Here is a 16,404-nt window from a genome sequence, read left to right as displayed (position 1 = left end):
GAGGGAGGGAGGGAGGGAGGGACTGAGGGAAGGAGCGAGGGAGGGAGAGGGAGGGGGGAATGTGTAGCATAAGGATAGTGACCTGCAGAGGCAAAAACTTGACACCATGACGTAAAAAGAACTGACCATAAAGGAAGACTGACTTGTGCTTGTGCATTAACATTTCAGAGATAGAAATTTTGTTTCTGACCGCTCCTCCATCGGAAGCCTGTCTAGTGCGAACGCGGCAGGCCGAATCCAGCAGCTTCATTTGTCAGAAGACCTCAGCCCTCGTGAAATACAAGAAAACACCTTCTCTCTTCAAGCCGGTATTTATGCCATGTATTGTATTGTAATATGATTGCCATATTTTATTATTTGATATAGCATATTTTGTTATCTTGTATCACTATATTGTATTGTTATAAAATTATGATTATAGAGTTATACATGGCTTATAAGATTATAAACCTGTACAGTTAAATCAGGTGGATGCCAGAAGCATCTTGGTAATGGTGTTGGATTGCTAGGTTAATGATACAAAAACTTTCCTCATCCTTCTGTGCTCCTAACTTAATGAGGAACAAATGGAAAAGTTAGAAATAAAGAGACTATTAGGTTTATTACTGGTAAAGCTGGATTTGGGAATGCAGCTTGCTCTGTGGCCTGAATCATGCTACCTATAATTTTCTAGATCTTGCGAAACTCTCCTCCAAGGAGATGACAGAGGTAGATCCTGTTCTGTGTGGGATTTTCACACCAAAGCCAGTGCAGCCACGCATGCGTAGAGATATTTCTTGGAAGATGCAGGAGCACCTGGCCTTCGGGACAAGCGGGGCTCCAGGGCAGGCTCAGAGCTGCTGGCCCTGCAGGCATCCTGCCACAGCCTGCAGGATGGGAGGAGAAGGGGAGAGTGTGTGCCCGAAGTGAGCTAGGGAGACCCTGAGAGGGGAAGGGGACGTGGGGCAGAGGGAGGTAGGAGCAGAGGCGGGGCAGGAGAAGGCAGGCTTTCTCTGTGCCCCCTACTTTTCTACTTCCTTCTGGAAAATGGGCAAGATGTTTTCTCATAGACATATGGAGACAGAAAACTAAGATCTCACCTTTCATTTATCTTTTCTGCTCTCTCTGAAAGACTTCTGTCTGAATCATGGGCTCAGACTGGGTTTTCATGTGTGAAACTTCTCCCAGAAATCTAATCCAGTTGGATCTCAAAGTTGCTATTATTATTATTATTATTATTATTATTATTATTATTATTCTGTGTCTCCAAAGAGTGGATCAAGTCAAAGGCGATGAACATCAGAAGAGTGGTTGCCTACTTATGGGATTACAAGATGGTTAACGCGTAGGGAGGTGAAAAAGTTGGGCTAGGAACAGCCTGTGTCCTCCTCTGGGTAGGGGTGGCTTCTGGGTGTGTAGATATGTAATACCATCAAGCTCACACTTAAGGAGGGCTTGCACGCTTATTTTATACTTAAATGCAAGAAGGAAAACAAGTGAAAATTAAAAGCGTAAGAGTTTTTACGACGCTCGCTTAGAGAGCCCTGGGGCTCTGGGCGCTGTTCTCGACCTCTCCATGCGTTAGTTTTGCTCTTGTAAAATGGAGACGAGATATTAGCACTCTGTGGTTGTCGTGGGAAAGAAATAAGGGCTTAGGTAAAGTCTCTGGCAGGGTGCTGGATCAGTGTCAAGGACCTGGCACCCTGTGGCATCCTTTGCGCTGGTGGCAACCTGAGAGGACAAAGTTCTCAGAGCACAATGTCACAGTGGCTGCAAAGAGGCAGGAAGGGTATGTTATGGGAGTTGGGATTTAATGTCCAGCCCGCTGAAACTGGACTCCTGGCCCTTTCTACTTATGAGTTATGTCTGAGCCTATTTAACCTCTTTCATCCTGCGTTCTTATCAGCAGGGCTGGTAGCCAGCCATAGTACATTCCTGATTATAAGAATTAATTCTGATAACAAATTTAAAGCCCTCATGAATTTATCTAGCACTGTTGATATATTTATTGGGTATCTGCTAGGTGCCCGGCACAGGTTGACCACTGAGAAGTACATGAACCAGACAAATACAAACCCTGCCTTCTTGTATACAGTAGGTGCTCAATATCAGGTATTTCACCATGCATGTGAAATACTGGAGGAGTGAACTAGAGGCCATGAAAAGCCAGCTTCCCCCGTCCCAGAGCTGTGCCGTTTTCTTGAGGAGTGACTGTGGCAGTAGCGTTCCCTGTAGAGGCAGGCGCTGGCCAGCCCCGAGGTGAGCGTGGGGGCTGGCTGTGTTCACAGTGCTGACTGACGCCCGCTGGGCTTGCTGCTCTCTTTCCAGCCTGCTGTGCTGCCCTCACGGAGCTGGTGCTCAATGACGCCAACGCCCACCAGGTGGTCCAGGTGAGCAGCCCAGGTCCGGGTGGGGCCGTCTCCTCCTGTTGTGATCAACCAGCCTTCAGTTGCGGTTCGCGCCGTAGAACGCAGGTTCTGGGATGTTCTCATGGGGCTTTTCAACATTTTAACATTTCTTACATAACTTACAGAGCTCTAACTTGTATTCATGTCCTTCCTTCTTTAGCTCACTTGTGACTTGTGGTTCATCTACGTGGATGTTTGTTTCTTGCATTGTGTGCAGTCCTCTTCAGTTTTTCTCTTTATCTCTTTTTGTTGTTGTTATTCTGAATTGGTTTAATTCTGGGCACAGAGAATAACTATGAATTGAGGAGAAGTCACTTTAAGAATATGTGATGTTATTCAGTTAGCAATGGATAGAGACACACTAAACAAAAACATTTATTGCCAAGAAACTGATTTCACAAGTATAGCTCTTTGATTATAGAAGAAATAAAGGAGAGCGAGAAAGAAAACATCATAGCAAGAACAGCTTTGAGATAAAGACTCACGAGGGGTGGAGGGCTCCTAAATGCCAAGGCAGCTGTTCTCTTGCAGAATAAGGAGTTTGTGAGGGCCACCTGGGGTAGCAGAGAATGAGGAAGCCGGGAACTTAACTCTTGTGGAAGCATGTGTCTTAGTCCAGTCATTGGTCCTTTTCCTGTTTGCACAAGGCTCATTACTCTTCAGGAGCTGAAAGCTTCCTTGTCAGGAATGGTCTGTTGTGTAAACAAGACTTAGGCCAGGCTAGTGAAGTAGGAATAGTGGTATTATTACAAGACTAAGAGAATGAGGGGAGGGTCAGAACTCATGGGAAGATGTCCTTAAGACTTTTCATTGCATATTAGGCTACTATGTATATAGTTACATGTATACACATATAGATATAAACAAATAAGTAAACACACATACAAGCCTATGTATCTATGTGCACAACCCTGATATGATTTTTTATTACAAAAGTTATCTCCTACATATCAAACTGTACATAGAACACTTTTTTAGTGGGAGTCAATACAGTATTTCCTTCAGATTATGCAAATGTATTAAAGTTTGTAAGGGCTCAGATTGCCAAGGAAAGGTGGCAGAGGGGAGGCATTAGGGTTGGCTAGACTGGCCTTCAACTCCTGACATCCTTACCTGCTAGCTGGGCTTCTGAAAAAATGCTGTAACCTCTCCAAGTTGTGGTTTTATCATGTACACAACAGTAAAATTATCAAATAATTCACAGAGACACTAAAAATTAAATGCACTAAGGCAAGTCAGTTTCTTTGCTCTGTTAATCTAAGTGCCCACGCATAGTTGAGATCAGTAAATTTTATATTTAACAGATAATAGAGAGGTAGCTATAAGTTAACACTTTTATTCATTCCTCCATGTATATCTTTGTTATGAGACAAATCTAGAAAGATGTTAACTGTAGTTTTACAGATAAATTTTATTTTATTTTATTTTATTTATTTTTGTGGAATGGGGATTGAACTCAGACCCTTGCACTTGCTAGGGAAGTGCTTATTCCACTGAGCCATCTCCCCGGCCCCTTCATAAGATGTTTCCTGTAAATTTTATTTATTTATTGGTGGAACCGGGGATTGAACTCAGACCCTTATGCTTGCCAGGGAAGCACTTATTCCACTGAACCATCTCCCCGGGCCCTTTATTTTCTTTTTAACCTGTTATAGTTTTGTTGACTTCTTTTAAAAAATTTACTTACAATGCTTGATCACGATACTTTAATAATAAATACTATAGTAAGGGAAATTGTCTCTCATTGTTAGGTCTTTGAAATTCAAAATGTAAAGATATTTGGATCCTTTATTCTATCCTTTTTTAGTCCCTTACTCTTTGCTTCTAAAATAGAAACGTTAAATTTAAATTTCAATATTTTATTAATTATAACTTGGTTCTTTTCAAACAGTTGAAGATTGAAGGCAGTGTTTCTGGTCTTTATCAAATACAACACTGCATTATTTTTTTAGTGTTTCCTGTAAGATTTACTTAAAGTTCCACAATTGCAGAATTTTTTTTTTTTTCTGCAATTGTTAGTTGCTTCATTATGTTTGGGCATCTCCATGGTGTCATCTCTGGATACTGATAAGTTTATTTTTTTATTCCTTTAATCTTTCAGGAAAACGGTGTATATACAATAGCAAAATTAATTTTACCAAATAAACAAAAGAATGCAGCAAAAACCCATCTACTACAGGTAATAAGCATGTCTCTTATCCTTCAGTATCAAGTTATCGAAGCTTTGATACGTAAGTACTCTTACGGAAAATAACCTGTGATAGCATCTTTAAGACTAATGTTGGTCTTCATGCTGGTGGTAAGGGACAAATACCTGGTGACAGAGGCCAGTGTGGAAACCAGTGATAGTAGGATGCTATTAGAGGCGTAATAGTGGTTTCTCTGTGTGGTAGAAAGAAGTGTATTTATTTAGGTGTTTCCTTGCTCACCAGCAAGTTCTAGTTTTACTTTTCATTGTATCTAATTTTTTTGTGTTGCTGGCAGTTGAACCTAGGTCCTCACACATGCAAGGCAAGCGCTCCACCATTGAGCTACATAAAACGAGCCCATCAAAAATGTTGAGCCCCTCAAAAATGTTGAATCAGGGTCTCACTCAGTTGCCCAAAATGACCTCACCTTTGTGGTCCTCCTGCCTCAGCCTCTCAAGTAGCTGGGATTATAGGCATGTGACACCATGCCTGGATATACTGTTCTTTTTTAAAATATGCATTTCTCAAATATGAGAGTATAGCAACAGAGGAAAATTATTTGTCATCTTTAAATTTTTTTTTTTTTGAAAAGGAAAGCCTGTGAAATGGATCTTGAGGGATAAGAATGGACTTGCTCAGGGAATGAGGAGATACCAGGTGTGGGTGCTAGTAGCCTGCACTGCAGCATGGAAGGGCAGGGCAGGAAAAGGGGACGGCAGGGGCTCCTGAAGGGCTTGGGGGACAGAGTGCCCCAGGAGACATGGCCTCTGAGGGTATATTTATGTTTTTTTTTTTTTTTTGCAGAACTGGGGATTGAACTCAGGCCCTTGCACTTGCCAGGGAAGCGCTTATTCCACTGAGCCATCTCCCTGGCCCCCTGAGGGTACATTTATGTAGAGTCCTGTGTTTTGTGAACTGTGGCATCTCCAAAAACACTCTGATGGCAAAATCATATTCAAAACAAGCCTTTGCAGTAGTTTTGGGTCATTTTCAACTCATTTAGAAAAGAAAGTACAGACAACCTTAATGACAGATGTTTGAAAAGATGGCTCTGTGTAACTTGATTTCAACAATAACGTGGGACGTTGTATATACAGACATCACACAGTACCCCAAATATGTATCATTTTAATGCCTGTGTATCAGTTAAAAAGCAAAAAATATTGTTTTAGAAGAGCTCATATCTATCTCATCCACAATGATGGCCAAACCTGGCAGAGACATTGATTAGTGTTTGTACGGGAGCAGGCAAGGTTGCTGAAATACTACCAAGGACGGAGAATGTAAGGCTTGATTTCTCTTGTCTGCCACACAGATGTGTCCATCCTGCATATGTGTTCTGTTCAGCAGAGGTTTCTGAAAATTCCAGTAGGAGTTTTCAGAGGCTGGGTGTGGTGACCGCCCGCCCCCAGCCCCAATGCCTACTGTTGAGGAGTAGAGGCCAGGCTGGGCCTCTACTGTAGAGGATGCTGTAGAAAGATGCTGTCCCACAACAAAAGCATTGACGATGAAGCTCTGCAGGCCTGGGGTTCAATCTCCAATACTGTGAAAAAAAAAAAAAATCCCATTGATCTAAGTTGTGCACAGTGCACAGGTCCACTTCCTCACCATCCACACTGTCCCCTCCTGTATGTCACCATTCTGCCCTCTGCCGGACACACAGCTCTCTCTGAGTTGTTTTGTGTGTGTCCTGCTATTTAGATGGCCCATCTGCAGAATGGGCCAGGTGAGAGGGGGCAGGTCCCAGTCTTGCCAGTGGTGCACTTGCAAGCTGGGGGCTCTTTTTTCTGAGCCTTGTAAAATATCAGCTGTTTATTTTTCTTAGTGAAAGCCTCCCAGGTCTCTTTCTGAGTGTTCTAGGGAGTTACTGTCGATTGTTCTATTTGGGGAACGCTTCAGACTCTTTACTCAAGAGGCCAATTTGTCAGGCTTGAGTCCACTGTGCCTGTGGCTATTTTTATATGTCATCATTTCTAATGTTTATTTTCTCACGGAAACCATATAAATACTGAGGTATACATAGCAGGGTAGAAACATCATAAAACTCAAGCTCTGGAACTCTTTGGCTATTTGGTTTTCCCAGCATAGGAGTTTTGCTTCTTGTCTCTGTTCCCATTTCATACTTTCTAGAAGGGATTTAATGGCAAGTACTGAGAAAACAAGGCCGGGCTCCCCAGCCTTCCCCATCACCATTCTGATTATAAGACCTGCCCCAGGTGTGGGTGGTTTTGTTTTCCATTACGTATAAGCCTGGGCTCCATGTTAGGCCAGCCCCTCAGAATGAAGAAACTTGAATGTCTATTTCCCGAGAATTCTGTCCAGAGAATGTGTTGATTTGTTGGGCCACCCTTGAAGAGTCACATTTCCTTTTATTTCCTAGTGTTACGCTTTCCGAGCCCTGAGGTTTCTCTTCAGTATGGAAAGAAACAGACCGCTCTTTAAAAGGTATGCACTTAGGAGCTGGGAGAAAAGCAAAGGACCACCCGGTTTAAGAGAGCAATGGGCTGGACAATGTTCTCGCCAACAGGAGAACGGTCAGCGCGCCAGCTGTGTGTGTTCAGGTTCCAGGCACAGATCTAAGTGAGCTCCTTTGGCAGGACTGAAAATGAACAACAGTGACGGTGAAAGAGCACCAGGAGTACAACTCCTCTTGGCTGCCTGCGACTATCACGGTTTTAGTACATTTTCCTTAAAGCCATGCACATCCTAAATGGATGGCATCAAAAACATGGACTGTACTCATTTTTTTGTCCACTTAGAAATTCCAAGGTTATCTTGCCAGTTTCTCTTATCAACAGAAACGCAAAATACTTGTCAGGATTCCCCAAGAAGCTTGGAGCTTGTTTGAAGGCGTGGGGGCCCGCCCAGGGTTAGAAAGTTGTGCTGGGGAACGTGACTAGGGTGCCATCATGCTGCCAGGTACCTACCGTGGCACGTGCGTGTGCCCTGCCCGGTTGTCTGGACGAGCCAAGAGCACAAGCTCCAACTCCCTAGAAGCTTTTGGCGGGCAAGTCTGGAGGTAGCGTGGCATCGTTTGCTCCGACAGCACGGCACATTTTATATTGCGTATCTATTTCCTTGTAATATTTGAATTTAGGGAAAAAGGAAGAATAACCAATAGTTTCCGGGTTCTAAATGAATGTGTATTTTTCTCTGTAGACTTTTCCCCACGGACTTGTTTGAAATCTTCATCGACATAGGACATTATGTTCGTGATATCAGCGCTTATGAGGAATTGGTATCAAAGTTGAATTTGTTAGTGGTGAGTCCCACATTGAAATATTTAGGCAGGCTGCTAGCGGGCCAGGGTAGAGTCAGTCCCGGCAGCTCATTTTATTTTTATTTGTTCATTAGGAGGATGAACTGAAACAAATTGCTGAAAATATCGAAAGCATTAATCAGAACAAGGCTCCTTCGAAATATATAGGCGACTATGCAATTCTGGATCATCTGGGGAGTGGAGCTTTCGGCTGCGTGTACAAGGTGCTCTTGCCTTTGGGGAGCGGCGATCCAGAGATCCTCAAATGAGGCGGCAGTCACACTTTCACACTCACATTCAAGTTCACTAATGCAGTTCCTGTGATGGAATAAAGACATTAAAAATTAGAATGTTAGGGCCAGCCAAGTAGCTCAGCAGAGCTGGGGGTTCTATCCCTGAGCCTGCTGGGCTGGCCCCAGCCCAGGGGCGCGCTGAGATGGCAATTGAGACTGGGCATGGTGGCGCACACCTGTAATCCCAGCTCTTGGGAGGCAGTAAACAGGCAGATCACTATGAGTCCAATCTAGTAGTGAGACCCTGAATACCCTGTTGACCCTTCCCTAAAATACAAACAACAATAACAACAAATTAGAATGTTTTATACAACAGGCAGAGATAGCTACATTAATATCTTAGCTATCAGCTCTAGCAATTGGGTAGTGATATTTTAAGAGAAAAGACATCATTTCTCAGAAAAATAGTCTAAACAGCATGAACTGGTAGGTGATACATTCTCTAAACTTGTGCCAGTGGTGCTGTATTTACATAGTGAAAGCCTACTCCTTATGGCAGACTGCACAGAAGATACTAATTTTCTAAGCTGAGGTTAAAGTAAATCCACTTGCATTCCACTGAGTCTTTTTGTTTTTCTTCCTTATTTTTAGGTTAGAAAACGTAGTGGTCAGAATCTTCTAGCAATGAAAGAAGTTAATTTGCATAACCCAGTATTTGGAAAGGATAAAAAAGATCGAGACAGCAGCGTGAAGAATATTGTTTCTGAGTTAACAATAATTAAAGAGCAGGTAAATGCTTTTCTTGTTTCTGAAGATATTTTATTGAATAACTGTTGTTGACACAGAGCTCTTGTGCTAGTCTTATCCATGCTATGCATGGGCTGGCTCTGTGGGAAACACTGCACACCGAGGTGTAGTGTTTTCACCTGCTTTTTCCCTCTTGTTTGAGGTTGAACCATAGAAATCCTTTGTGGAATTTATATTGAGAGCATGGAAACAAAAACAGTTGGGCTTTGGGCACTGGCTGTAGCACCCATGAGCAGTCTTCTCTTCCCTCGGAGTGGAGTGCAGCCCTTTCTGCTCCTGATGAGTATTCATTACCTAGTTACCTACCTAGGAGCATGGCTACAAGTTCCCTGACTTTCACCAAGTGGAACCAAGCTGCTGATATTTTTCAGTGGTGGTTTATTCAGTCAAACACTGAGTTTTCAAGATGGGTTAATATTTACTGTCATGAAAGAATATACTGACATAGCTCAATGAGCCATCCTGCTGGAGGTTTATTTGGGAAGGAAGAAGGAACACATCAGAAGCAGAAGGGGATTTTTTTGAGACCCCAGAATGCATTGGCTTCTTTTGCAGCCTTTCTTACTTGTGCGTTTATTCCCAGCACTGTTGCTGTAACTCCCAGGGAGGGTGGTCAGCCCCTCTGTTCTGTGTTCTCTGTTATTCTGTTAGTCACATGCACGTGGTATCTATGCATGACAGAAAGAGTACCATAAATATGCAGATTAGTCATCGAGGTCTATAGTTCTACTTCAACTTGTGAAGCACAGTGATTGTGTCGTCAATAGCTTGCTGTACAGTTAAGTTTTATATACTAATGCAGTAGGTTAGATGCTTTTTCAGTACTGGAATTGAACCCAAGGCCTCTGCAGAGCTGCAAGCCCAATCCTTTTATTTTTTAGTTTGAGATAAGATTTCACTAATTCACCAAGGTTGGCTTGAACTCGACATGCCTATCAGATTGCTGGAATTACACAAATGCACCACTGCTCCTGGCCAAGTTAGGTTTTTTGTTTTTTTTTTTAAGAGCTAGTGTTTGCTCATATTTAGGATAAACCAGCATTTTCAAGGAGTTGTTTCATTATAGCACAAGGTAGTACATGGGTTTTGACCTTTGCTGCTCCATTGTTTTCATTTGGATCCAAATCTAGATCTAACTCTTGGCAATGAGCTAGGCCCAGAATATGGTTCTGGTTGTGGCTGTTTGCTAGGCAACGAGGTAGATCATGTGTTTTACCATATTTCCTCAGAAGAGAAAGTGTCCAGGAGGGACTATTTGGAAGGCTTTATTTTATTTTTTAAAAACAAGTTCTTAATATTTTGAAATAATTTTGTGTTTACAAGGAAGTTATAGAGCTGATACAGAGAACAACTATATATTCTACACATTTCCCATAATATAATTTTTATATAACCATAATGCATTTGTGAAGCTAAGAATTAACATTGGTACATTATTTTTAGCGGTGCTCTAGCCTGTATTTGATTTTATCAATTTTCCATTAATGTCTTTTTTCTGTATCAATCCATGGTACCACAATGCATTTAAGCAATGGAGATTTCTGAAAGAAAAAAAATCATGTATTTTTTTTTTTCTCTAAGGTTATTTTGATAGGTAAATAATGACCAAAAAAGAAATTACTTTTGAAAGAAACTAATACTATGAAGAGAGTATTTCTAAAGTAAATATTTGGAAGTGTTTCCAACGTATTGTGACTTTAGACTTTGCGGCCACTCAGAACTGCACACAGTTGGTCTCACTAGAAGGTCAGCAGGTGCAAAGGGTAGACCTTCTGGGCCCTCAAAGCAGGAGGTATCGGGAGAAAGAAGCAGCGGAAGTGAGGACAGCACAGTTGTGAGGATAAGCCTAACACGGGGCCAAGAAGACAAGGCCAGAAGCGAAGGCGCACAGTGCATTAGCTATCTCCACTTCATGTGATGGTGCCAAAGGGCACTCAGCAAGCAGGTGGTGTTCTCGGCTCCGCCCAGCCATCTGGGGGCTCTGCCCCTCCCAGTCGTCGCCTGTGTCTGCGAAGCTGCCACAGACACGTCCACGTGCATGGTAGGGAGAAGAAAAGCCCAAGAGCCACTGCTGGCATTGGGGGCTCCACGTCAAGAACCCAAGCGCTTCCCTCAGACTCAGCATGTGACAGGCCCACGCCCACAGCAGGCAGGACCAGGACGGGTGCCCTCTGCCCTGGAAGCCATGTCCTGACAGCTCCATTGCTAGAGATGAGGGGGGTGGCTAGCAGCCTGCCCCTCAAAGCATCATGCAGAAGGACCAGGAAGGGACACAAGCCATTTATAAAAGCAATGGCCATTTTTCTGCGGTAAGACAAAATTCAGTTTGATTAGAAACTCAAGTGATAAATAGCTGCAAGAATGTTAGTATTCTTGTAGAAAATGATGTCCTTTCACTTAAAAAGAAAAGCAGAACTTCCATCACATCCTTCAGCAAAGTCACAGCAAAGGGAAACTGCATCACGTACTTTTAAAAAATGACAAAGAAAACTCTAGCTACCACTGTGAGAGGTCAGAGGATGGCAGGAGAGAGCTGGACTCTGGTGATAAGCTCCACAAGGAATGAGGAGTTTATAGGGAGGCAGTAGAGGCAGGGGGCGCCAGTGGTTGGCAAGTTACTGAAAGGGACTTAGGTATCGGGAGCGAGATGTGAGATTCCTGATAAATGGCCTTGCAGGGTTCTTGCTGAAATCCTGCAGGCCAAGCACGAGGGCTCCTGGGGAAGGACAGTCAGAGGGCTCCGGGTGAGTGTGGCCAGGGGAAATCTTGTCAATGAGTACTATGATTCTGTCTCACTTAGCTTTTAGATGATTTCAGTTTCATATGAACCGTTGTGTAGAACATTGGCATATTGTAGACACAAACTATACATATATAGATAGATGTGGAAAGAGGTAAGAAAAAGCAATGGGTATCTATAGAAATGTATACTGACACAAATGGCTTCATTGTGTTGTTTTTTTTTTCCTTTATGCTGTCTTTATGGTATTAGAACGCACTAAGTGAATTTTTAGGTTCTATTTAGTTCTATAATTCTGTTTCACTTTTGTAGTGAAGCGGTTTTTAATTTTGTTTCATCAAACCATATAGGTGATTGGTACTTTCAGCTGAATTTTGTAAGCAACAGATTTTTAAAAAACTTATAAAAATCTCAGATGCTATGTTGAAATGCTCAGTTTTTTAAATATAATAATCTATGAAATGAAAGTCTATGAAATGACTTTGTACTTTGGAGCAGATAATGTTTGTGCTTTATTTTTTGTAGCTTTATCATCCTAACATCGTCCGCTATTACAAAACATTTCTGGAAAGTGAGTATGACTTCTTTGTGGTGGGATTTCTAATTAAATGGAAGTGTCTCGGAACTTACATATTTTCACATTAGAATGTCACAAACTCAACTCAACTCAACTCTTTTCTTTGATTTTTGTTATTAACATAATAATAGATGTTTAAAAGTATCTTTTTTTTTTTTTTTTTGTGGGGGGTACCGGGGATTGAACTCAGGACCTTGTGCTTACCAGGCAAGCTCTTATTCTACTGAGCTATCTCCCCAGCCCCAACATCATTTTCTTGACCAATCAAATCATGACACAATTACCTGAAGATAGTTGTGGATGACTTAGATACCTGTAGGGAAGGCACTTCATCATCAAATCAAAATAATTGTTCTTGTTATTTGTAATATATCAAAAATCACTTAATAGTTTCAGGAGATAAAAATGAAGGGTAATAGTTTCTTTATGAAAAATTAAAGCAGTGTGTATTGAATCAGACATTTTCCCACTCCCAAAGTAAATTGATTTCTTTTGCTTGAAGTTCACATGAACGCCACCAGGTGGCGATAGAGCCTTGGTTTCTTTCTGCCCACTGGCAGGCTCTCAAATAGGATGGAATATTGAGTCCAACATGAGGACAATCTCCACACCACTAATCTATATGTATATTACAAAACAAACAAAACAAAAGAAAAACAACAAACAAACAACAAGTAAATCCAGGACTGTTGATGGAAATAATATATCAATGAAACTTAGTAATCAAACGTATATGAAATTTCAAAGTAAATGTCCATTCGAAAAAAGATTTGAATGATAATAGGCAATACTTATTGGAAATTACTAATTGCTTCTTTATCAGAGCCACTGTCATTTATGGAAACATTTATGTGCTCTGGAGTTTGTTACTGTCCTACACATCTTCCCTTCTGCATATGACTCAGAAGAGCTCACTGCGGAAATTCCTGCAGTGAATCCTCTCCCCTTAGGTCAGACAGGCGCAATAAAAGTGAATGGAAGGTCAGAAACATTTTAAAAAGTAATGCTAGAGATAAGCTTAAAAATACACCAAATATTTCTCAGAATAATGAAGCATTTGAAACAATATAATATCTCTGTACAGAAGAATGATTAAATTGTTATTTATCCTTCTTGTACACTAACATACAGCCAGCATTCAGAATGATGTGCTTCTGTGTAGAGCAAAATATGGCTGTAATGGAAGCAGACGCACGTGGCAGAACACAGAATCCCACTTTTATTATTGTTGTGTATGTATACATTTTGTATATACCCCAAAGCATAAAAGGCACTTCATACACCTAATTGTCAGCAGACTCATTCTGGTTCTACTGGAGAAAGTGGAATTCACTTTTTTTCTTGGCATCCAAAGTGGAGACACAAAGCACAAAGAGTTAATGAGATTCTCGGTGTCTGTAAGATCAAACCAAGAGAAGACCTGCTGTCTTTGTTCTCGAAGGAACAACAAAAATTATGGCTGGCACTTTCAGCTGTGTCTTAGCAAAGCCATGGCGTGATTTTGTACATGTTTCTGCAGAGTAAATCTATGAGACACCAAAAAATAAAAAAAAAAATTTTTTTTTGAATGTCTGATTTGGTCTAAGGGTACGTTTCAGGCTGTGCGTAGGAAAGGCATGTTTATGTGTTCTCTAGCTCCCATGACTCGGATCTGCTTGTTTCTTCTCCCTGGTACTTTCCAGCTGTCCCACGCACTGATGTGCATAGAAAATGAAAATAGCACCAGTGGGAGCGTATAGTAGGGCGTGGTCTGTAGCGTGGACAGATTGTTGCTGGGCTTCTGTTGCTCTGACACCTCCGCACCCCCACCCCATCCACTGCTACAGAGAGGCCCTTCTTTGTTGATCTGGAATTCGTCTACATTGGCATGCACTTGAGGTACACAATACCTACATTCATTCTAAGCAACTGGCATGTGTACACAGTGTATCCAGATCATGTGTGATATACTTTCTTTAGTGTTGTGCTCTGTACGCCCATTCAGAAGCTCAGCTTCTAATGTGTAAGCTTGTTTTCCAAGATTCTGCGTGTAATTTGAATTTCCTCCATCTATTTTACATTTTTTCTCTAGATGATAGGTTGTATATAGTCATGGAACTTATAGAAGGAGCACCGCTTGGAGAGCATTTCAGTTCTTTGAAGGAAAAACAGCACCATTTCACTGAGGAAAGACTGTGGAAAATATTTATACAGGTATATCTTTTCTTTCAAAAACTTTTCATAATATAGTAACGTTGTGACCTGGCTTCTTAGGAGTATATAGCGGTTATTGTTGGTGATATGCATATTGGGGGAAGTAAAATTGGTTTCTCATTCTTGTTTCAAGTTGTGCTTAGCTCTTCGATACTTACACAAGGAAAAGAGGATTGTGCATAGAGACCTGACACCAAACAACATTATGTTGGGGGACAAGGACAAAGTGACCATTAGTAAGTATAAAAATCTTAATTTTTTAAAGAATTCTTGAATATTATTCTAAAGTAGAATAGTATGTTGAGGAAAAAGGACAAAGAACAGTTACAAAGCAAGTACAGCAGTATTTAAGGACTTTCTGAGAATAATTCTAGAGTACATTGTTCTTCTAGCATAGTGGTATCCACTGGAGCTTTGGACATAGATGGAACATTTTTAATCCTGCTGTCCAATGTAGAGCCACTTGTCACAGCTACCTGTTGAGTACTTAGAGGGTCACTGTTGTGGTCGATGGAACAAATTTTGAATTTTATTCAATTTTAGTTACTTATCCATGTGTGAGTTGTGGCTACCATTTTGGTTAGTGACTATTATATTTCTAAATGACTGCATTGTATTTTCCTTTTAGGAGGAAATAAAGTACTTCGAGAGAATAAATCAGTGGTTTCTAGGTCTTTTTCTTTCTTTAGAGAATTACTTCTTCAACAAAAGCTTTTTATGACCGCCATGTGAACACGCTGATCTAAACCTTATCATCAGTCTGTCTTATGACCATATTGAAAGCTATAAAATATTTGGCCATTTGTATATTTCAATGTATATTTGTATCATAATATTTTTACTTATAACAAATAGGTCTAAGGTTGGATGCAATTTTATAAATTGGTAGGTTTATTTTTACCCTCATATTTGCCTAGTTGTCAGTCACAACTTAAAGTTAATTTTTAAGCTTAGAAGGATTTATTAACTTTCACCTGACTTTTCCACCTGTGAACATGAGTGTTACTCTCATGGACTATTGATAGCTCATGAAGTACAAGGAGGAAGACCCTGCCTAAGTCTGTGGTCGCCAAATAGTTCCCATGGTGACATCTATGCAGTAATTATTTTTTTTCTTTTGTGAGAACATATACCAATATATGTTGGCTCCTGTGCAAATTCTATACATATATTACTACACAAAGAGTCTGTGGTACACAGCAAAGTCTCTAGAAATAAAATATAAAAGAGTGAATTGAAAATAAAGATGAAGACGTTAATCTTCACCCCTTGCTGTGGATCGCCGAAGGCACTGTTTTTGGAGAACCCTATCCTCAGAGTTTATTGATGGGAGAGATACACGACGGCATCTAAAACTTGCTTCTCTACTTTTAGAAGAATCTAGTTTTTGTGAAGGTAAATGTCCAGTGTGTACATTTACTAGGACTGTATGTCTTCACGAACACCAAGACACAGTCTGAATTCTTTTCAGTTTTTTATGTGTGTTATTTTCCATTGGGACATTTTCTTTTATTTCCTGTTGCTTTCTGTCTACCATCCTGCGAACACAGTGTACAGATGTTGTTCTGGAATTTTCATGTGTCCCTTTTCTGATTGGAGTCTGTTTCTTATTTCCTATGTTTTTCTCCTTTTTTAAAAAAATCATTTTACTAAAGTGTATCTTACAATGCTTTCCTGAGAACAATTGCTTTGAGATTCATTTTTTTTGAGGCATTATACCATAAGTTTTTAAAAGAAAAGGAACAATAACAGCAATGATACAGAATTTCAAAGCAAGATAATAGGAAATTAACAATGGCTGATAGATTGCATAATGTTACCTTGAAAGTAGTTACTCGGATTAGAAGATATAGGCATGTAAGTTTGATCAAACATTATAAGCACAAACTGTTCTCTTTGATAAATTAAAATAATTTAGTAGTAGTAGCTTTTTTTTTTTTTTTTTGTACCAGGGATTGAATTTAGGACCTTACACTTGTCAGACAGGTACTTATGCCACTGAGTTATCTCCCTGGCCAA

General features: G+C 40.8%; 1 protein-coding gene across 4 annotated transcripts in view; it reads left to right on the top strand.

Moving 5' to 3' along the window:
• The window catches only part of Nek10 (NIMA related kinase 10), a 314,976-nt gene that overhangs the window by 63,174 nt on the left and 235,398 nt on the right, over positions 1–16,404 (top strand). For all 4 annotated transcript variants that reach the window (XM_004634199.3, XM_023718528.1, XM_023718527.1 and 1 more), the window contains 10 exons: positions 169–308; positions 2,308–2,369; positions 4,489–4,566; positions 6,957–7,021; positions 7,736–7,838; positions 7,931–8,059; positions 8,720–8,857; positions 12,141–12,186; positions 14,264–14,385; positions 14,519–14,621. In XM_004634199.3, the coding sequence (XP_004634256.1) occupies positions 169–308; positions 2,308–2,369; positions 4,489–4,566; positions 6,957–7,021; positions 7,736–7,838; positions 7,931–8,059; positions 8,720–8,857; positions 12,141–12,186; positions 14,264–14,385; positions 14,519–14,621 (986 nt within the window). The remainder of the gene's footprint in view (positions 1–168; positions 309–2,307; positions 2,370–4,488; positions 4,567–6,956; positions 7,022–7,735; positions 7,839–7,930; positions 8,060–8,719; positions 8,858–12,140; positions 12,187–14,263; positions 14,386–14,518; positions 14,622–16,404) is intronic.

The sequence above is a fragment of the Octodon degus genome, unplaced genomic scaffold (assembly GCF_000260255.1).
Source record: "Octodon degus isolate 3935 unplaced genomic scaffold, OctDeg1.0 scaffold00059, whole genome shotgun sequence".
Lineage (NCBI taxonomy): Eukaryota > Metazoa > Chordata > Mammalia > Rodentia > Octodontidae > Octodon > Octodon degus.
This window is presented reverse-complemented; position numbering and strand designations above follow the sequence as displayed.